This window comes from Pseudochaenichthys georgianus, chromosome 8 (assembly GCF_902827115.2).
Source record: "Pseudochaenichthys georgianus chromosome 8, fPseGeo1.2, whole genome shotgun sequence".
In the NCBI taxonomy this organism is placed as follows: domain Eukaryota; kingdom Metazoa; phylum Chordata; class Actinopteri; order Perciformes; family Channichthyidae; genus Pseudochaenichthys; species Pseudochaenichthys georgianus.
Window position 1 is genome coordinate 14,017,413 of NC_047510.2, and position 22,016 is coordinate 14,039,428.

General features: G+C 41.4%; 1 protein-coding gene across 1 annotated transcript in view; it reads left to right on the forward strand.

Annotated features, from left to right (window-relative positions):
• Positions 1 to 19,732, forward strand: part of txnrd3 (thioredoxin reductase 3) — a 30,966-nt gene extending 11,234 nt beyond the window's left edge. Inside the window, exons 8-16 of the mRNA XM_034089060.2 lie at positions 308 to 423; positions 4,216 to 4,441; positions 5,021 to 5,113; positions 7,763 to 7,839; positions 10,090 to 10,246; positions 11,737 to 11,844; positions 16,986 to 17,081; positions 17,161 to 17,295; positions 18,763 to 19,732. Of these exons, the coding sequence (XP_033944951.1) occupies positions 308 to 423; positions 4,216 to 4,441; positions 5,021 to 5,113; positions 7,763 to 7,839; positions 10,090 to 10,246; positions 11,737 to 11,844; positions 16,986 to 17,081; positions 17,161 to 17,295; positions 18,763 to 18,825 (1,071 nt within the window). The 3' untranslated portion in view covers positions 18,826 to 19,732. The remainder of the gene's footprint in view (positions 1 to 307; positions 424 to 4,215; positions 4,442 to 5,020; positions 5,114 to 7,762; positions 7,840 to 10,089; positions 10,247 to 11,736; positions 11,845 to 16,985; positions 17,082 to 17,160; positions 17,296 to 18,762) is intronic.
• The last annotated feature ends 2,284 nt before the right edge of the window (positions 19,733 to 22,016 follow it).

Below are 22,016 nucleotides of genomic sequence, written 5' to 3' on the forward strand. Positions count from 1 at the left end.
TTGTTGTTGGCTTTCCTGCTTCATAGCATCTTTAGTTTCACCTGCACATAGTTGGGAGGGTTACTTTAAAACATATAATCCATTACAATTACTAGTTACCTGTAAGAAATGTAATCCGTAACCTAATTTGAGTGTGTGTATATATATTGTAAAAATATACAGGATAACTTTTTTCAATATGCAAGTGTAGCCGTACGTAATCCGTTAATCCTCTGACTGATAATTGGCAATATTCTGCTGGATGATTTTAATTCTGTGTTCCTAGTTTCATTAATAACTCAGAGTTCCCGTTTGTATTTTCTGACAGGCGACAAATAAACAAGGGAAGGAGACGTTTTACACAGCGGAAAAGTTTATCATAGCAACAGGTGAGAGGCCGCGCTACCTCGGCATCCCCGGAGACAAAGAGTTCTGCATCACCAGGTGAGAGCACACTGCATTTACACCCTTATATTTAAAGGGGGGGGCCTATTTTATTAATGTTATGCTTTTTGGGCTTTCCCCCCAACTCTAGTGTGTTGTATAGGTTACTACATCAGCAGGAGAGGACTCTTTAAAGTAGAGACACGACATACTGATATACACCTGAACATCAGCAGGAGAGGACTCTTTAAAGTAGAGACACGACATACTGATATACACCTGAACATCAGCAGGAGAGGACTCTTTAAAGTAGAGACACGACATACTGATATACACCTGAACATCAGCAGGAGAGGCCTCTTTAAAGTAGAGACACTACATACTGAAATACACCTGAACATCAGCAGGAGAGGACTCTTTAAAGTAGAGACACTACATACTGAAATACACCTGAACATCAGAAGGAGAGGACTCTTTAAAGTAGAGACACTACATACTGAAATACACCTGAACATCAGCAGGAGAGGACTCTTTAAAGTAGAGACACTACATACTGATATACACCTGAACATCAGCAGGAGAGGACTCTTTAAAGTAGAGACACTACATACTGATATACACCTGAACATCAGCAGGAGAGGACTCTTTAAAGTAGACACACTACATACTGATATACACCTGAACATCAGCAGGAGAGGACTCTTTAAAGTAGAGACACTACATACTGATATACACCTGAACATCAGCAGGAGAGGACTCTTTAAAGTAGAGATACTACATACTGATACACACCTGAACATCAGCAGGAGAGGACTCTTTAAAGTAGAGACACTACATACTGATATACACCTGAACATCAGCAGGAGAGGACTCTTTAAAGCAGAGACACTACATACTGATATACACCTGAACATCAGCAGGAGAGGACTCTTTTTGAACATTAAAGCATGGCGACATGTCACAGGTGTCTAAAAAGGGTCTCTCCCAATCGTTAGACTTTTTCGTTGTCCGTCATTTTGACGGACAGGATCGTAAGATTTCCGTCATAATCCATTATTACCCGTCATTTTATTTTTCATGTTTTAATGATGAGATGAGACATATTTAATATTTATGTTTGGGTACTGAGCAGCAAATGTTGATTCATTCATGTTTTAATGATTCATACAGAACTTTTAAGGGCATGGAGATGTGATGTAATGTGGGCCGCTGGTGGACATTTTGGCGCTGTTCCGAGTTGTGTTCTAATCTGTCAAAAATGATGGACTGCTTTCAGATTATTCCGTCATTGTTAGAAAAGATCCGTCATTGACGGAAAATATTCGGTTAACGCGACCTCTGCTCCCAATAGTGAGTGTTATCTTTGAAAGCACACACACCCTCTAATCCTCTAGGTGCTTGTGTCCTCTGTGGCTTTGTTATCCATTAATCTCCCATCTGTGTAAATGTTATGTAATATGTGTCTTCAGTGATTATGCTGCTGATTAGGCAACCTGTAAATCGTCTAATGCTGCTCACTTAGTCCTTTAAACCTTGAGCTAAAAATTAACTAATAGGCAGGCTTATAAAAAATGATTGTCAATGCATTTAGACAGTATGATATCTCTTTGCGTAGCAGCTGCTGTATCACTACTCTTTAATCAATTTATATAGTTGAAAGCCAGTCTTTTATTATATTCATATCTTTGTATGGGTTTGTGCTCGGACCTCTGACACTTAAGGCGTCATAAAAGGCGTTTGTTTTTATTATTAAACCAACAATATACAGGAAAATACTTTATAGCTGTCAGTGTAGCCAAAGCAGACATTATTACTGGCAATATAAATATGTCCAACTGTCCGATGGCAGCAGCTTGTGTTATACTTGAAAAATATAGGAGCGTTTTCAGGTTCATATTTGTATTTTGTGCCTCTACTGTGACATGTCTCCATGCTTGTTAAAAAAGAGAGAAACTCCCTTTGGAGGGAACACAGGGATGTTATCCTTTGCAGACCATTACCATGCACTAAAACCTTTATAACACACTACATGAAAGGGAAACCCCTATTACATCATCTTCACCAACGCGGAGTTCTTTTAAGTCGAGGCTAAAAACACTACTTTTTACAGCTGCTTACCCAGAAGTCTTTTTAAAGGGGACCTATCATGCAAAATGCACTTTTGTACGTTTTTTATACATGAATATGTGTCCCCGGTGTGTCAGGGAACTCACCAAGTGTCAGAAAACACAACCCTCTCTTTTCCTCCATACCCAAATCTCTAAAAACGGGGCTGCAACGGAGCTGAAAAAGGGAGCTCCGCCTATATGGGCAACTCTCCACCTAATCAGGAGGAGACAGCCACGGCCATTGCAGCTCGAAAGTGCTGGAGACGCTGTAGTACATATGCCAGGCCTGTAGGTGGCGCTGTAGTCTGCCACGAAAGCAGCGAAGAAGACTTCTCACAGAATCAGCCCTTGCTAAAACAGGGCTGCAAATAGAGCGAAATGAGGCATGGCTAAAAGGCATGATCCGTTTGGTATTTTGAAAAAAAAACTTCAGACATGTTTTATATAGGTATGGCCCTACAATATATGTTTCAAATATAGCATGATAGGTCCACTTTAACTTGTTTAAACACCTACCGTATTTACAATGTTTTTAAACTATTCTGTATCTCTTTTATGTGTGGTTTTTATGAATCTGTTATTCAATTAGGTAGTGTGTTCCTTTCTGTTGTCTTATGAAGAGTTGAGGATGATGTGAAGTAGGGGTGGGGCAAATAATCGATATATTATCGCAATACTTTGCGTGGTGATATTTTATTATATAAATTATTCATATTGCAAATCCAAATTAGCTTGGCTCCCATCAAATTCTGAGCGAGCTAAGAAAATAACTCAATCATCACCTGCTTCATATGCAAAGACATGCGTCAATACAGACACTGGAACCCAATATAGCATGCAATCATATATCGCAGTATATCGTATCGCAATACTTGGCATATCGTAGAATCGCAATACTATCGTATCGTGGCTTAAGTATTGCGATAGTATCGTATCTTGGGGAGCCTGGTGATTCCCACCCCTAATGTAAAGCAGTTTGAATGGCCTCTGTGTCTGAAAATGTGCTATATAAATACGTACCGTACCTTAATATATATATTTATTTATATGCATAATATGGCCTCTTTCAATTGCAAATTTCTAGGGCTGTCCCGAATACCATTTTTCGGGCTCCGGATAATCGGTAGTAATCAGCAGTTGATAGATATTCTAATATTCCGCCGGTTTATTCACGGCATTCATTTTGTTATTCTACAGTATTGTTGTTTTATAGTTATTTGTTAAATTTAACCCAATTTGTGTTCTTTGAAATTAAAAAGGATATTGTGTTTGTTACTTTCGTTGCAATTGTATGTCTCAAGTGTAATTTGGCTTGGCTTCCCATTTTGTATGGACATGCTTTTATTTTGAAGGAGAGTTAGCGCTGTTGAAAGGAAGTTGTTGTTGCTATGGAAACAACGTGACGGAGATTAACGGAGAAAAAGTAATATCTACATATAAAGACGGAGAAAGTAAACTATAACGTTTATGGTTAAGTGTTAGCACCCCCCGAAGAGGCACAAGCTCTTACGTTGATATTGGAGATTTCAATACATTTAATTTGGTGCAGTGCAAAGCGGCTGCCAAATAACGAAATTGAAACCCGAATAGTACTCGAACGAATATTCGGATATTCGGGTACAGCCCTACAAATGTCCACCCTGTTTGACACCCTATCAAGTCAAATTCCTCGTACGTGTCAACCTACCTGGTAATAAACCTGTATCTGATTCTGATTCTCTCTCTACCCCCCCCCCCCCTTCAGTGACGACCTCTTCTCGTTGCCTCACTGCCCGGGGAAGACCCTGGTGATCGGGGCGTCCTACGTGGCTCTGGAATGCGGGGGTTTCCTGGCCGGTCTGGGTCTGGATGTGACCGTGATGGTGCGGTCCATCCTGCTGAGGGGCTTCGACCAGGAGATGGCCAACAGAGCGGGGGAGCACATGGAGGAGCACGGAGTCAAGTTCCTCCGCAAATATGTCCCTATAAAGGTCAGGGTTCGTGTGTACTGTAGGTTCAAGAGACAGATAATGAAAGCATGATTATTTCAATATGGCTAGCTGCCGTTTGAAATGAAAGCTTATGATTAAAGTAGTTTTACTTTCATTGGTAGAAAAGGAAACTGGTGGTCAGCAGACTTTGAACTAGGGCTGCTCAAATAATTTCAATTTCGATGTTGGCTTGCAACGATTATGAAAACAACATCGAAATAAAACGGTTATTTATTTAAAATTTGTATTGGTTTTTCAATTGAATTATACTTAAAGTTCCGGGTAATCAACTGTTAAAAACATTCTGTTCACATATCTTTTTCAATGAATGGATGTTTTCAAAGTAAATGGATAATCGTTTTTAATAATCGTGATATCAATTATTGACCCAAATAATCGAGATTATGATTTTTGCCATAATCGAGCAGCCCTACTTTGAACTGTGTGATTTTACAGCATCAGATCTATTGTCGTACCTTCTTGCATCATAAGGGTGTTCTCTCAGCGAGACATTGGACAGAAGCACCAAGGTTCATGTGTGTGTGTGTGTGTGTGTGTGTGTGTGTGTGTGTGTGTCAGGTGGAGGAGCTGGAGGCAGGATCTCCCGGCAGGCTGAAGGTGACGGCCAAGTCCACAGAGAGCGATGAGGTCATCGAGGGAGAGTACAACACAGTACGTACCATCAGTTCATCCTCCACACCTCTTACCGCTGCACAGCACTGAGGAAGCTGTGTGTGATGCTGCTTCCTGGGACTATTGTGTAGGGAATAACTACAAAAAAACACATTAATTGTGTAAATCATTTAAAAATTAACCATTCAGGTTAAAAATAATTGAATGAGTCGGTAAAAAAGCGATTTATTAGACATTTATGTTTTTAAATGTGTTTCCGAGAGCCGCTTTAACTTCATAATTGCGTTAACGACACACATATCTTCATCGATTTCCCTCTATCAGAAACAGGAAGTAGTCTGTCGCTGCTTCTTTCATTTAGATCAATCCCCGGTCCGCGGTACCGGGCCGCGGAGGTGTTACTGCAGGGCCGCGAAATAGCTGTGAGTTTATCGTAATATTTGCAGAATTATAAATATATAAAAATATTTTATCATATTTTTTTCAAAAAGTGTTTAATGTTCGCACCTATACCAGTCATATTATTTCATCCAGTAGCCTAGGTAATCTTTCACCAGATAACCGTTGAAAATGGCTTTTGTGATGTTCCGAGGGATTCGGCGGCTCAGCCTGGTCTCAGCCTCTCGAGAAAGTTACCGGTGCGCCAAGTAGGAAGAGGAGCGCACAGGAGACAACCGTTTGATTGCATACTGTTATGTTTATGTGGGGAAATGGCAGTGCATACATTATTTGAGATATATTTCAAACTCGGACTTCATTTTAAGGACATGTCGGCCAGGGGTGTAGAGCTATATGTGTATTTTATTAGCTTTTCTTTTTAATGACTGATTTTAAATGCCATTTTCTTCATGTCTTTCTTTTTTTTGTAAAGCACTTTGAATTGCCTCGTGTTGAAAAGTGCTATATAAATAAACTTGCCTTTGTTTAAGCACCGGATTGGCAAAACAGGAGAGTAAACCAGTCTGCCTTGATCTATGAATTCATGTCCGGGACTCTCACGGTATCTGCTGCCCGCAGCTGTTTTATAGAAGGAAAACCTCCTTCACTTCATGAAATGGCTGCAGGCAGCATCAGAGGCAGCGGGACGTGTAACTCCGCCTCTGAGAAGTGCAGCACCAGCGCGCCGCGAGCTGTGCCTTTTTACGCACCGCCTTCGCTGTGTTTACCTTCATCAGAACAGCGAGTGACTGCAGGCTGCTACGTGTTAACCACACACACCTCTACACACATCTCTACACACACCTCTACACACACCTCTACACACATCGAACTGCCCGAATACTCCCCCTTTTATTAGTTTTATGAAGGAGATGTCCAGTCCCCAGTGTGCGTGTGTGTGGCATTTGTTTTCAAATGACCATGAACAGTAATTTACACACATCTGGCTAACTCCATAGGTAGCCTATATGCGGGTGTTCCCAAAATAAATTAGTTTAATCTTAATCTCGATGTAGAGCAAAATGCTGTCGGACGTGCACCGGAACGAACGTCACCATCATAATATCTTCTGAAAACAAATGCCAGTGTCACACACACACTTCATAATGCGCCTTCGCCTCGTTTTCCCATCACTGGATTATCCGTAAATCATACAAACAAAACCAAAACGTTGATTTATCTGTTTTCCCGTTTTGGTTTAAAAACTGAATAACGTCGTTTTTTTTGGTTTTCCGTTTTTCCCAAAAACCGACACCGGTTATTTTTTAGACGTTGTTAATATGTTTTGGATGCATATTGTTCTAGTATTTGTTCAGGCTGTTACATACAATTAGCCTCTGTTGCTACTGCTGGTGAGTAAATATTAAAATCAGTTAAAATTGACAACCGGTCCCCGATTTTCTTTTTGTAAATAAAGGTTGGGAACCCCTGATTTAGATTGTTTATGTTGTTGTGTGTCTGCTGTTGGTTTAATTCACCGAAGACAACAACACCGAATGAGGCAGGTAGATCCCGTGTTCTGCTCTGTACAAATACTGTTTCTGTCGATGGCAGAGCAAAGATGGAAATCACTGCTTTCATATCCCATCAGAAAAACACTGTTAAGCGGCGAGGTGCAGCACTTGGGAGCAGCAACCGGTTCACTTTTATCACCAAAGGGACGCTTTAAAAGGATGTAGCTTTCAGTTACATATTAAAAGACAGAGTGCAAATACATCAGAATCGAGTTCCATGTACATGCAAGGAATTTGGTTTGGTATATGATGGTGCAAACATAAGCAACATGAGACAATAGGTAGGAAGAGAGGGGCAAATATATAACAATTGTGAAAAAAAACGATTAAGCTTAAAAGAATAAAAACAAAGAATTTACGCGAAATTTAAATAAACAAAAAAACGTAGAACAATGGATATATGACAAACTGCGGTGTTTTATTAATAATGATAATAATAGATTACATGTTGATAGCGCCTTTCAAGGGACCCAAGTTCGCTTTACATGCTGTGAACAAACAAGATTGTTATATTAGGTTCCTGAAAATGAACATGTCCTCTTTCAGAAGATACAATTCCACTTCCTCTAATAGAATCCCTTTGGTCTACTACACACTGACCGTTCAAGCCGCCACCCGGGGTTTCAACTGTTTTGCTTCAAGGATATATGTAGGCGCTCCTGTGCAAACAACTCCTTATATCTAGTTATATCCTATGGGTTTCTTTCCAGCTGTAACCCATCCGTGTGTTCCTCAGGTGTTGATCGCAGTGGGCCGAGACGCCTGCACCGACAAGATCGGCCTGGACAAGACGGGGGTTAAAGTCAACCCCAAGTGAGTTTCCTTTATCTCCTTTCCTACACTCCCATTACACGAGGCGGTGTCCTGTGCCTTTAAGACTTGTGGTGGAGTCACGGTGACTCAGCGTTTATCGCATGGCTCTCTGCGGAGGGGGGGGGAGTTCAGAGCGTCAGCTGCTTCTGACGGCTGTGAAATCTATTTTCCAAGACTTTTCTATGCTAGGGTCATTATGCTGCAAGTTTATTTATATAGCGCTTTTCAACACAAGGCAAGTCAAAGTGCTTTGCAAGAATGAACGACATTAAGAGCATGACACAAAGCAAAGATATTAAAACATGAATAACGGGTACATGACTGAAAGTTACAGTGCAGGGTAAGATGTGAATAGTTGTAGTAGAGACGTCCTTAGACTCGGGATGTGTTGATGATGAGATGAGAAGTACTTTGGTGATCCAAATGTGGGAAATGTTTGCGTTGCAGCAGCTTAAAAAAACATGGCATTGTTCATTAGAGACATTTAAAAGACTAGAAATAAACATTCGACGTGTCTTCCCACATAAGAACATTTTATGAAGCCGCCTGTTGATGCGTTTTATTTATTCCAACAAGCTTCTATCTTTAAGGGTTAGTGTTGGGTCTGCACTTTTTTGTGAATGGTTCATTCTGTGAGGATTAAGACGGCATGAGGCCGGCTTCAAAGAGCGCTCGGTCACATGGAGCCGTCTCATGACCCTCGTAGTATCTGAGACTCGGTGCGGGAGAATTCTTTTGATTCCAGAAGTCCTCTATTAGTCCCACAGTGGGGAAATGTACTGTTTTACAGCCAAAGTGGCTTGGCAGGAAAGAACAAAGCACACATTAGTAATGCATTAAAGGCAAATGGGCACACAACCACGGCTCAAACATGTGTAGCAGCTATTTAAAAATAACTAAGGAACATATTAAGTATAGAGACCTTATAACAATGAAATGTTGGGATATTTATCAAGTAAATCTGTTTTTATACAAGTGATTATTGCAAATACGTGTTCATATTGCACATTACAGGTTTATTGTACAAGTGTTGTGCGGTGGACTACCAGGGGCTGTGGTAGCTATACAGCCTTTTATTCATAAATAGTTAAAAAAAACTATAAAAGTACAATTTGACAAAGACAAAATGGAGATATCCCTATAGAGGCGAGGTCACGCCCTTCTGCTTCCGCCCCATGGGACCTTATTTCGGAATAAGTATGTATTTAAGTCAATGGGGAGAGAAATTATCTTTCGATTTGAATTGTGCCACGAATTACATATGATGTTTGTCAATCTTAAAAAAATTCAAAGTCACAGTTTGTCGTAAAACTGTTGAAATATAAGACTATGAAAAATACGCAACTAGAAAGACTACGAATCCCAGAGTCGCGTAAGTGATGTCATTAACAATAGACATTACACTCGTGTTACTCACTGAAACTTTGTATAGCCGGTCCCGCATGCTGGAACCGACTAACTCCCCTTGTGTGTGTGTGTACAGCTCTCAACACGCCCAGACTTGTAGTGATTTTCACCTCTTTGAATACTTTCCGCCTCGTCCTGAAAGAAAGAAGTGAATTGTCTTGGTGTGGTGCGAGACGGGAGATGTAGTTCATTGAGCGGTTTCACACAAAAAAAGTGTTTCTTCACATTTTTACGACACATTTTAATTTTGTTTACTTGCAAAATTATCTTTTAAATTGACAAACATCATATGTGTAATTCCTGGCACAATTCAAACGGGATCGAAAGATAACGTTTCTCTCTCCATTGACTTCAATACATAATTTTCCCCAAATAAGGTCCCATGGAGGTCCGCCGGAAGGGGAGGGACTTCGCCTCTCGATAAGCAAACTGAAGAATAGGGCCCAGACGGTGAACAGAAAGAGTAGGAGGGGTCAAGTGTGATACAGAAACATTTGCAAGCTAAACACCAACTAAATGGCCCCAAATAATAAATTTCAATAGTCAAAACAATAGTTTAAAATAGGTGAGATATAATAAAAACAGATGTATGATTAAAGCAAAGTAATGGTTCAGATAGAAGCCTTTCCGAGGAAAGTAACTTCCCTAAATCTCCAGCTATTTAGTGTTTTCATGCTTTGATACATTTGGTTAAAGACTGCCGCCTTGAGCTCTTTTTAAACAGACACCTTGTTATTGAATCGTGCAAAATAAATGTCATTTCACCGCAATGGCATGACATCCAATATGAAGTGTGTAATGTTCCTAAACTCCCTGACCTCTTCCCCTCCCATGATCCTTCAGGACGGGAAAGGTCCCGGTGAGCGACGAGGAGCAGACCAACGTTCCTCACATCTACGCCATCGGAGACATCCTGGAGGGGAAGTGGGAGCTGACGCCGGTCGCCATCCAGGCCGGAAGACTGCTGGCCAGACGCCTCTACGGGGGCGGGAAGCTCAAGGTACATCGCCTTTAGAGAGACTCTTAGGGCGTCACACCGGACACGATGAGATTTATAGGCGCCGAGATTAAAATGTCTGCGCGTTAACCAATCAGCGGTGAGGCGCTCAGCCATTCAGTATGTCGTTACTTTGGCATCATTTTGAAACGTGTATTAACACATAAATCACGGTGAAATATGTTAATTTGGTTGTAGTTTGCATCTGCCATAGTATCTACATGGAGATAAGCCCCGCCTCCTCGCCAGAGCATCCTCCAAAAGTTAACTTTATTGTCAATCTGTCAGTTTGTGTGCACAGACGGAGATCGAAATTTCCATTTCCCACGGTCCCGAATACAAAATGTATATAAAAAGATGTATATACATATTTATACACACTCGACAGACACATTTATACATATGCACACATTAAGACATATATAAAAGCACAACAATCAACAAAATAACAGTCGCTTCCTGTTTGAATGATGCGAGTAAACACCGCCGCGGTGATACTCGAGCGATTAGAGCGAAGCGTATATGTGACCTGCTCCATCGAAATCAGTCACATTGACCCGAAGACACATCTTGAGTTGTATACACTGTTGGAAAGAGGAGATTCCTAGCTGTCTAATGATATCAGGATTGTTGTTGTGCTCCAAATATTAAGCGAAATATGTCACATTATATAATGACCGTCACAGAGTCATCACTTTGAGAAAAAGGCCTTCAAAGTTTTCTCTTCTCTGGAATCCATCGATCTGATTGGTTATTAGCAAATGATTAAAATACTACGGAGGGAAGATATTTTCGTTTGCATTACTGGTCTGGGGGAAGCTCGCGAGTGTGTGTGTACGTGTGTGTGTTTGTGTCATTTTGCGTTTGTGTGTATTGTGTTTGTTTCCCGGGGGAAACCCTCAGGAGAAACACCGGCTGTTGTTTCGCCTGCTGTGACGTCAAGTTACTCCGTTCTCCGCTTGTAATTATGCCGAAGCTTCAAAGTTGTATTTATCTGAATTTGCCGAAACAAGTTTAATATTCTGAAAGCCAAGTCTTTGTTTAATTGAAATCAGATGCAAACAAACTGTCACGGACCCTGCTGTGTTATCTATGATTACTCTATGCTTACATTCATAATGTCAGCCGGAGGGGGGGGGGGCGGCGCTGCGCTGCGGAACAGCAGGGTGCGAGTGAGAGCTGCCATCTTCCCTTTGCAAGCTTCAAACATGTACTTATCGTGTGATTTTGGAAATAAAAGTTTCATATTCTGAAAGCCAAGACTTTGTTTATTTAAAATCAAACCAATCAAACAAAACACCTGAACCCCGAAAAAATAGTTCTTTTACGTAAATCCACGTTTATTTAGAAATGAGCCGTTGCGACTTCTGACTGATTTCGATAGAGCGGGTCACATATTCGCATCGCGTCCGGTGTGAACGCAGTACTACACACGGCCACCAAGCCGCGCCACACAGAGGCTTTATTTCATTATTTATTGTGTTTTTGTGCAGTGTGATTACATCAACGTCCCGACTACTGTCTTCACCCCGCTGGAGTACGGCTGCTGCGGGCTGTCTGAGGATAGAGCCATCGAGCTCTATGGCCAGGAGAACCTCGAGGTAACACACACACACACACACGCGCACACACACACACTCTCCACTGAATAATGTATTATCGCTCTGGAGGGTGAATCTTGTCACCTACCAGGGTGAAGTGCATTTCCAAGTGATCAAATGTTTTTACTTCTGTAATTTGAGTTCCCAACATCAAAGCAAGCAGTAGCTTTAGCTAGAAACATTGTTTGATTTGCTAGAAGACATGACACCGCAGCTTTAAGGCATGATAAACTCCTGCTGGTGCCAAGTCTTTGTTTTCTTTGGAAAGTGGAAATAATTTCTCTATCGCTGACTTTCGGTGCTTTCATTTAACCATCATGTCCAAATCAAACCAAAACCACTATTCATGTTTTTTATCTGGGGGGGACTATTTTATTGCACTTTTTCATTTGAGTAAACGTTGTTGATTTCACATCGATGTTGTGCTACATTCATATATTGTATTGAAAAAAGACGATAAACTAAAATACCTCCAAACAATGAATGATGATCAGTGTAGGTCTCCTTGCTCTTTGGCTTTTGCGCCTTTTTAAGTTTATGACAGCTCTACAAAGGAGAAGCAGGGGCATGTACAGCGCCCCCTGGTGGCTGGATGTTAGTTTGGGGAAATGCACCGTTTGGATAAAACTTTTTTTGTCTTTTAAGTCAGTTTATTGAACATGTCAAACAATAATATATATTCTCTTTTTTTCCTTTTTTTCTTTCTCACTCAAATTGATAATTATAACAAAGTACAAAAAACAAAAAAAACTATAATAATTCTCAGATAGTCTGTCATGTTCAACAGGGGCAAGAAGAAGCTTAAAAAAACTTTTCTGGTCCTCCCCCCTCTAGCATATATTTTTAATTTAAATAGACAATATTTCAGTGCATCGTTACAGTTATTCCACTAACACCTTTTGATGAGATGCAATGAAGTTTGACATTTGTTCGTACGGGTGGTTTTTTGAAAATGCAGTTCAGCATTCAATTTTGACTGTTTTCATTAAGCCCCAAAATGCACACATTCACAAACAGGACCTACACACGGAGAGGTGTGTGTGTGTGTGTGTGTGTGTGTGTGTGTGTGTGTGTGTGTGTGTGTGTGTGTGTGTGTGTGTGTGTGTGTGTGTGTGTGTGTGTGTGTGTGTGTGTGTGTGTGTGTGTGTGTGTGTGTGTGTGTGTGTGTGTGTGTGTGTGTGTGTGTGTGTGTGTGTGTGTGTGTGTGTGTGTGTGTGTGTGTGTGTGTGTGTGTGTGTGTGTGTGTGTGTGTGTGTGTGTGTGTGTGTGTGTGTGTGTGTGTGTGTGTGTGTGTGTGTCTTCCTGAAAGAGACTAACGGCTTACTCTCTGAACGTGTTGGTGCATGTAGATCGGTCAGTGTGCCAGACAGAAAATATACGGTGTATAATTACAGTGTCGCTGCAATAGGAACCCCTCCAGCCTCTGCAGACAGTAGACTGGAGATGTAGGGAAACAACAAAAGCTATCCTCTCTGTTTTTTAAAGACATGATGGATTGCAAGTCCTCATAGCGCCTTTTACTGAGCGTCTGTTTTGAATTGATTCTGATGAGAGCAGAGCGCATGCTGTCACACTTTGTGACTTTCATCTCCATACGTGGATCGTCTTCCTCGCTGTACAGCTGTCAGGCTAAGTGTAAAATTCAATCAGACAGTGATGCCCCGGCCACACGAGGATGACAACGGCTAAACGCATAGGATTAACGCAAACGCAAAAAAGCTTCCGTCCACACGCGATATTCACCGGATAGTGTCTGTCCACACGAGACCGCTCCGTTTAGCTCCAACCGCTGGAGAAGCTGCAGTACATGTGCAGGAGCCTCTACGTGGCGCTGTAACTTCCTCCACAAAAGCAGCGAAGAAGCATGGTTGTCATGGTTTCCCTTCTGTTTATTCTCCGCGGTGGGGGCCGAGGGAACCGGGCAGAGTGTTTCGCCAGTCAACGTGTATTAAAGTTTAAATCTTCCGGACAAAATTATAAAAGTGCCAGTCAAAGGTCTTCTTTGTTATTTATTGAGCTTTAAAACAAACGAATAACGACTCTATATAATATAATAATAAAATACACGGAGCCTCTCTTTTTCCTCCCTCTCTTCGGACAGCGTCAGTGTCTGTCTCATGCAGCAGCTCATCCAGTAATCAGTGACCCGGCCGACAGTAAGAATAAACATATTTATAACTAGTTTAGGGAGTTTGAGAGGTGTTTCCGTCCTGTCAGATTACACTTCACTCGCGTTTAGGTCCATATCGAGAGAAAGATAAATAATCTGAATTCAGGGTGCAGTTTACTTTGACGCGGGGGTGAGCAGCAGAGGTGGGGAGAGGCGGGGCTATTGCCTCATCATTATTGCTGTAGATGTTGCACAAACAACTGTAGCATGGTCAAGAGCGTCCGGAGCACTATAGCAACTCTGCGATCCGCCATTGTTGTTGTTGTTGGTGGCGAAACACTTCAGCAATGGCGCGGGGTAAGCGGAGGTGAGCAGCAGAGGTGGGGAGAGGCGGGGCTATTGCCTCATCATTATCAGAAAATGATCGTATAGGGCGTACACACGGAGCCGTTGGACCCCCCAGAGCGTTGCGTATGCCGTTCTATCCACCTTGGGACCCGTTATCGTTTCCGCAGTCGTTTAGTGCCGTATTCGGTCGTCCTCGTGTGGCCCAACGGTCTATATGACACTAAACAGTAACGCAAACGACCGTTTTCGTCCTCGTGTGGCCGGGGCATGAGAGCCGGAAACTTAGGATGACTGTTCATGGTGTCAAACATTTTTATAGTGGCACAAACGGATAATAAAATCCAAAGGGTCTGTCGTATAACAGCGGAGATACAATGTCCAGATACCGTCTTCACAGAGAACTGCCATGTGGACACTTTTAATCTGTGCTCACGTGTTTCCTTTCAATGCCTTCCACCTGCAAAGACTGCAGATGGAAATGTGCTTCTATGGATACATCTGGCACGTGTACGTAATTGTCCCTTCTTAAATACTTTGTAGCGACAACACTGAGCTGTCGCTAGAGGCTTCGGTACTTTGACACGTTTCAATTCAAAGAGTCCGTGCTGAAGTTATAGCTTATCCATGTTTAATGACCCTCATAAACAAACGATAAAGAGAACCAAACGGCGGTCAACGGGAAATGTCCGAGCTCACCCTCTGTGTCAGACTAATTACTGGCAAACAACAGGTGGGCTAATTACAAACAAACCACACCATGTGACAAGTGCCGGAGGTGATGTAAAACAACTGATGGATTTAATTGCCATGGTTCGCCCTTATGCTATTGAACATGTCATCATTAATTATTTGAAACGGCCCTCAGCTAATTAAAATAGTTTAATCAAATATGGCCCACATATTAAACTTGTGCTTGTCATATGTTGTACTAATAATATATTTACATTGAAGCAATAGCTCACGACAGGCCGTGGTATATGGTCATTATATCACAGCTAAGGGGCGTGGTTCGGCCCGACGAGTAGCATGGCTTACTTGTTGAGGCTGTTCTAGGCTGTTGCTCGGCGCGGCGAGAATATTGCTCCACTTTCTCCGGTCCCCGAGATTGGGCTTCCAGTGGCTCTGGAGAGAGCTTTCGCACCTGTCGCCACTAACGGTCATCATGTCTCTGCTTTGTTTCAAGACCCGCATCGGAAAGCTTTTGATGGTACTTCTCCAGTTGGTCGACCTGCTCTCCACGTAGCTCTGCAGGTCGTCGTTTAGGTGCTTTTCTTTTCTGGAGATAGGCACTGCTCAATCCATTCCTCCGTAGTAAGACCCCCCGGAGGTCAAAGTTAACCTTAAATGTTTCCATCTTAAGCTTTGGTAGTTAGTTAGTTTCGTAACGGACGTAATGTAACGGCTGTAGCTTTTCTCAGGCGCGGAGGGATACTGACTTGTTGTGAAAAGTAAAATTCTTCCCGTGATGTATGCTCATTATATCACGGCTAAGAACCAATCAGATTGCTTGATTTGACTTGTCCGTTTTATATACAAATATATATCACAGTATTTTCAAATAAATTAAAGTTGGAAACATTTTCAAAGTAATCTTAGTTGATATAAAAAGCCCAATCCCTTATTTGCATAACAAATCTTTTTATGAGCAATCTGAAGATTCTGTTTTAATAAAGTAAACCCTCTGGAGAGCTGTGATGAAGGCTGTTGTGTTTCTTACAGTATATTCAAGTATCAAGCTTAATTTACCTACATTTGATTGACTTAGCTATCTTATAACTTGGCATATGAGGCACTACACTTCACCTCTATCAGGGGCCCAGCCCTTCTTATATTGATCTGTTTGTGGCCCTCGGTGAAAAACGTTTGGACACCCCTGATTTAAACCCGTCTGCGTGGATCCTGATATTGAAGCTCATTGAAGCCGGTGACAAGTGATTATGAATAAAAAGTATTCAGAAAATGTCAGGATTTTTAGAAAAATACAGAATTTTGAAAAATAGTCCGAATTTTAAGGTTTTGAGGAAAAAGATAGAATTTTGAGAAAAAGTTGGGAAAATGGAGAAAAATACAGGATTTGGAGAAATTCAGAATTTAAAAGTTTTGAGGAAAAAGTGAGAATTTTGAGAAAGTTTCAAAAAATGAGAAAAATACAGAATTTTGTGATTTTGAGAAAAAAGTCAAATTTCAGAATTTGAGAAAAAGCCAGAATGCTATAAGTAAGTAAAACTTTATTTATATAGCACCCTTCTCAACACGGATGTACAAAGTGCTTTACAGTACAGTACACAGGACACAATTCAAAGTACAACTATAAAATGTAGAATAAAAGGCATAAAACAGCAGCAGGTAAAACATAGGATAAAACATACGACAAAACGCCAATAAAAAAGACAGCCACTAACTCACCACCTCCGACGACCCGAAGGCCTGTCGGAACAGGTGGGTCTTTAACCGCCCCTTAAAAATCTCTATTGAGGCCGAGGTTTTTATTATCTGGGGGAGTTTGTTCCAAAGCCTTGGGGCCACCGCCTCAAAGGCACGGTCACCCTTAGTGTTTAGCCTGGTTCGGGGCACCCTTAGGAGGCCTTGCTCAGAGGACCTCAGGGCCCGGGTTGTGATAATCAATGGTAGTGATGGTAATAATGCAGCTTTGTTGCTCACTGGCTCTCTCTTGTGTCTCTAGGTGTTCCACAGTCTGTTCTGGCCTCTGGAGTTCACCGTGCCCAACAGAGACAACAACAAGTGCTACGCTAAGATCATCTGCAACAAGCTGGACAACGTGAGCTCCTCCCTGCTGTCACTCGGTCTGAATCCAACCTGTCGGAGAGTCACATGACTAACACATGTCTCGTTTTTAGGACCGTGTCATTGGCTTCCACTACCTGGGTCCGAACGCCGGAGAGGTGACGCAGGGCTTCGGTACGGCCATGAAGTGTGGAGCCACTAAAGAACAGCTGGACAACACCATCGGCATCCACCCAACCTGCGCCGAGGTGAGGAGGCATCTCTTTATAATGTCTGCTTTTGTCATGTTGAGTGTTTATGCAGATGCTGAGCTGAATGAACTCGTAATGTGTGATGCATGCGTTAAAGATCTCCCTGTTCCTCCTTCATTATGTAAATGAGGTTTGGTGATAATTGCAGCTCATTAAGCTCTTAATCGTCTCCTGTTTGATGTTTCCCATTTCTTTAATTTCCATTTACAAACAGAATTCAGATCTTTATCTTGAATGAATGCAGGACGCTGTTAATGTGGACTGTGCCCACGTCTTAGTTTAATAATCCATTAGGAGACTATAGTTTTAAACAACGGACCGTGATGTCCAATCGGAAGCTCTAAAGTGTTGCAAAGTAGATTTTTATTTTCATTTTCTTCCTTATTTGTCATATCTCAATTTGATGGTGATGATTTGGGATTGTTGGAGGAGCCTAGGACTTAAGTTTGTCATTGCCATATCTACACTGTATCTGTGCATGTGACAATAAAGCTTTGAGTCTTGAATGATGGCCAATATCATTTGCTCAAGCCCCCAGGAAGTGCTCCGGACTCTGTTCCCACAATTCGTAGTGGCCAAACGGCGGTACTACACTTCCCTATCAGTCCGTGAAGTCACTGGGCCCAGAAACACTTTTCCCCATTGGGAAAGAGACGTCTGTAAATCGCTGGATATTTTTTTTTTAACCAAATTAACTACCCAGTATGAACATTTGTATAGCCCTTATTAAAAACAAAAAGTCAGATTTTTATTTTTTGAAAAAAATGCAGGATTTTTTGAAAAAATACAGAATTTGGAAAAAATACAGGATTTTCAGTTTTTTTTTTAAAAAGTCTTTTATTTTGAGGAAAAAGTCAGAATTTAGAAATTGAGAAAAAGACAATTTTGAGAAAAATACAGATTTTTGTTGTATAGCCCTTATTAAAAACATTCGGTCCTCAAGTTGTAAAATGTGCTAATAACGTTATTCTGAGTTATTTTCCTCGGCATTATGAACGCGCATCTGACCCACGGGACGGCTTGATGTGAACGAGCCTTTCGGGGGGCGTGGTTAAAGTTGCGCCTGCTATGAGCGCACATACGGGTACTTCTCAGGCATGCTGGGTAATCTGTGACGTTTCACTCAAAAGTTGGGCCATTTTGCCTTCGTGCGTCAATGAGCAGTTCTCATAGGAACGAGACTCCGCCTCCCACCACCATGGATTTGCCCCTGTGGGTATTGTCTAATATGTAGAGCGCTTTGAGCACTTATAAAACGCTATCCTGTAACTTTTATTCACGTATTTTTTTTCTCATTATTTTATCGTTGCTTTTTAAAGGCCATTTTCTTAAAGTCTTCCATGTTTGTAAAGCACTTTGAATTGCCTTGTGTTGCACGGTGCTATGTAAATACATTTGTAATGAATGAATTATTGATATCCTGCTCTTCCTCACATTGTGTTTCTCCTCCTCTTCCTCCTCCAGATCTTCACCACTCTGGAGGTGACGAAGAGCTCGGGTGGAGAAATCACCGGGACCGGCTGCTGAGGTTAAACCCTGCTCGTTTAGCGGGCTGCGCTCATGTTAGACTCCCTAAAACACCCCCCACTCTCTCATCTCCCCCACCTCAGACGCTCCCTTCAAAGAGCCGCTGAGCATCGGGACAAACCAGCGTCCATCTCGGAGCGAGAAGAGCGTGAAATGAGTCTGAATTACATGAGTCTGCAGCCTGCTGAACAGCGGGGTTACTCTGCTGACTTCTCCTGGGCTCCAACAGTCCTTCTCAGAGGAGCACCAACACACACACTCGATATGTGTGTGTGTGTTGGGGCTGTTTGTGACGTCCTGGCCCCTAACCTTGAATCTTCAGGTGGGCTAGGATCGATGTCCCTCTGCAGAAGCGCCTGATTTGGCGTCCAAACCTTCGTCCAATCCCCCAAACTGCACACACACACACACACTTTAGAAATACGGATTGAAGCGGCACACAGGCGAGGTTTTAAAGGATGCTCGGCTCCAGCTTGAAAGCCTTTTATTTAACGCGTGTAGGTTGAGTGCGTCTTCATCATTCCACACTCTTCATGTATTTGAGGGTGAAAGGAGTCCATGTCTATATTTATCTGTTGTGTGTGTGTGGAGCATCTGCCTTTAAAGAAATCTCTAAGTGTTCAGAGAGATCCTTTCAAACCTCGCTGCCACACAACCCGAGGTGTACTGAATGTTGTGTTTGAATATTAATAAGGAGGGAAAACATTTTCACAAGTTTCTACTAAGTTAATTTAATGCTCGTTTGTGGCGTCTTGCCTCTGCTTTATGCGTCCGTCAGGATATATTCCATCTACAGTACTGCTGTCTCCGCGTGACTCTGGTCAGATTTATAAGTGACTTGTTCGTCGGCGTCAAAACCACTGTAGATGACTTCTTTCAAGATTTAATAAAGGATGATTACAACTTCTCTTGTCTCGTGTCTTTCATTGTTCTTTAGTGTCTCTTCATTGTGTCTTTGAAGTCATTTTGTGTCTTTCTGGTCGTTTCGTGTCTTTAATGTTAGTTTTTGGTCTCTTTGAATTAATTGTGTCTCTTTGGGGCCATTTTGTGTATTTTGTGGTTCTTTAGTGCAGTGGTTCTCAAACTTTTTCTGTCAGGCCCCCCCTTTGGAGAAAAAAAAGTCGGGCCCCCCCAACACACAAATAGTCAGGCTCAGTGGCGGCGCCAGAGATTTCTTTTGGGGTGCTGTGGGGTAGCTTGACGTTTCATAGAGGGTGCTCAAACATTTAGGGTTTCTCATTAATGTACCGGGCGCTACAGAGGAATGTTCTACTGCAACAATCCCCACGCATATACACAGTGTACCCGCGACTGTTACAATGAAGGCTCGATAATCAGCTCACGGCATCTACGTGTAAGCAGGGGTAAAGTGCTATTTTTATAGGTGGTGTGTGGACCTCACATAGGGGGGTCCGGGGGCAAGCATATTTTTAAATATTGAAGTTAAAAGCATCAATCTGGTGCACTTTGAGAGCAAAATGAAGAGATCTATGGATACATCTCTCAACACCCATATGAAACAACAGTAAACAGATTTACTATTTCTTTATGGATATTTTACAAATCAATTGCCTTTTAAACTTTATTAATTTTTTTTAATGTCATATAGTATTTCATACCTGTTTTTAATTTATTCTCTTATTTTTTATAACTAATGATCATATAAGTGTGCCTCGGAAATAATTGTTTACATTAATGGTGACCAAAACGTTTGAGACCCACTGAGATAACACAGAGAGAGTCCTTTAGCTCACTGAGTCTCTCAGTCTGACAGGAGAGGACTCTCCTCCACTTTGTTCTTGAAAAAACTCCTTATATCCGTTAGCGGAGCTCGCTAGCACCAGAACCTAACATCAACGATCTCCGGTACCGGTGCGCTCTCTCTCTCACGCATGCACACAAAATGGCTCGTTCCACACGCACACAGAGCCGAGCTTTAATGAAACACAGAGACCCAGACGTAGTACTGTACTGGATCATATTATTTTCGAATCAATAATTTTTAAAAATATGATTTTGAGAACCACTGCTTTAGTGTGTCTTTTTAAGATCGTTTCGTGTCTTTAATGTTAGTTTTTAGTCGCTTTGACGTAATTTTGTGTATTTTATGGTTCTCTAGTGTCTTTGTAGTCATTGTCTCTTCATAGTCGTTTTGAGTGTCTTTGAAGTCATTTTGTGCCTTTTTTGTGTCTTTGAAGGTCGTTTCGTGTCTCTTTCTGGTCCTTTTGTGTCTTTTAATGTTAGTTTTGTGTCTCTTTTAATTAATTGTATCTCTTTGAGGCCATTTTGTGTATTTTATGCTTCTTTAGTGTGTCTTTGAAGTCATTGTCTCTCTCTCCATAGTCGTTTTGAGTCTCTTTGAAGTTATTTTATGAATTTGTCTCTTTCTGGTCTTTGTGTCTTCTTTAATGTTAGTTGTTGGTCTCTTTGAATTAATGTTGTATCTTTATCGTAGTTTTGTGTCTCTCTGGAGCCATTTTGTGTATTTTATGTTTCGTTAGTTTAGTTTATTTTATTTTTTTCGAGCGTGTAAAACCAAAGAAAATACAAATGAAACAAAAGATGATACAGACATGATACAGTACTATACAATTGAATGCAATAACGAGACAAAATATTTAATTAATAATTGAATAATCTGTAGTATCATTGTCTGATATCAATAAACAACAAAACTTTAGCTAATAACTTGTCTAAAAAGGGGTCGGAAGAAGTTTACACTTACTCTTTATAGTACTCGACCGACTAGAAAACTGGGTGGGACTTTTGGGAGAAACAGTTCTAAATTGGTTTGAATCCTACTTAAAGGACAGAAACAACTTTGTTTCTAGAGGTAAATACACATCTGAGTTGACAAATATGACATGTGGGGTACCTCAAGGCTCCATCTTGGGGCCTCTTCTCTTTAACGTCTACATGCTACCACTGGCTCAGATAATGAAAGACAACAAAATAAGTTACCATAGCTATGCGGATGACACCCAAATGTACATAACCATTTCACCAGGAGACTATGCTCCAATTCAAATACTGAGTAAGTGCATTAAACAAATCAATGACTGGATGTGTCAGAACTTTCTCCAATTAATCAAAGATAAAACTGAGGTAATGGTTTTTGGAGCCAAGGCAGAACATATAAAAGTTAGCGCTGAGCTTCAGCCTGCAATGTTCAAAACAACAGATAAAGCCAG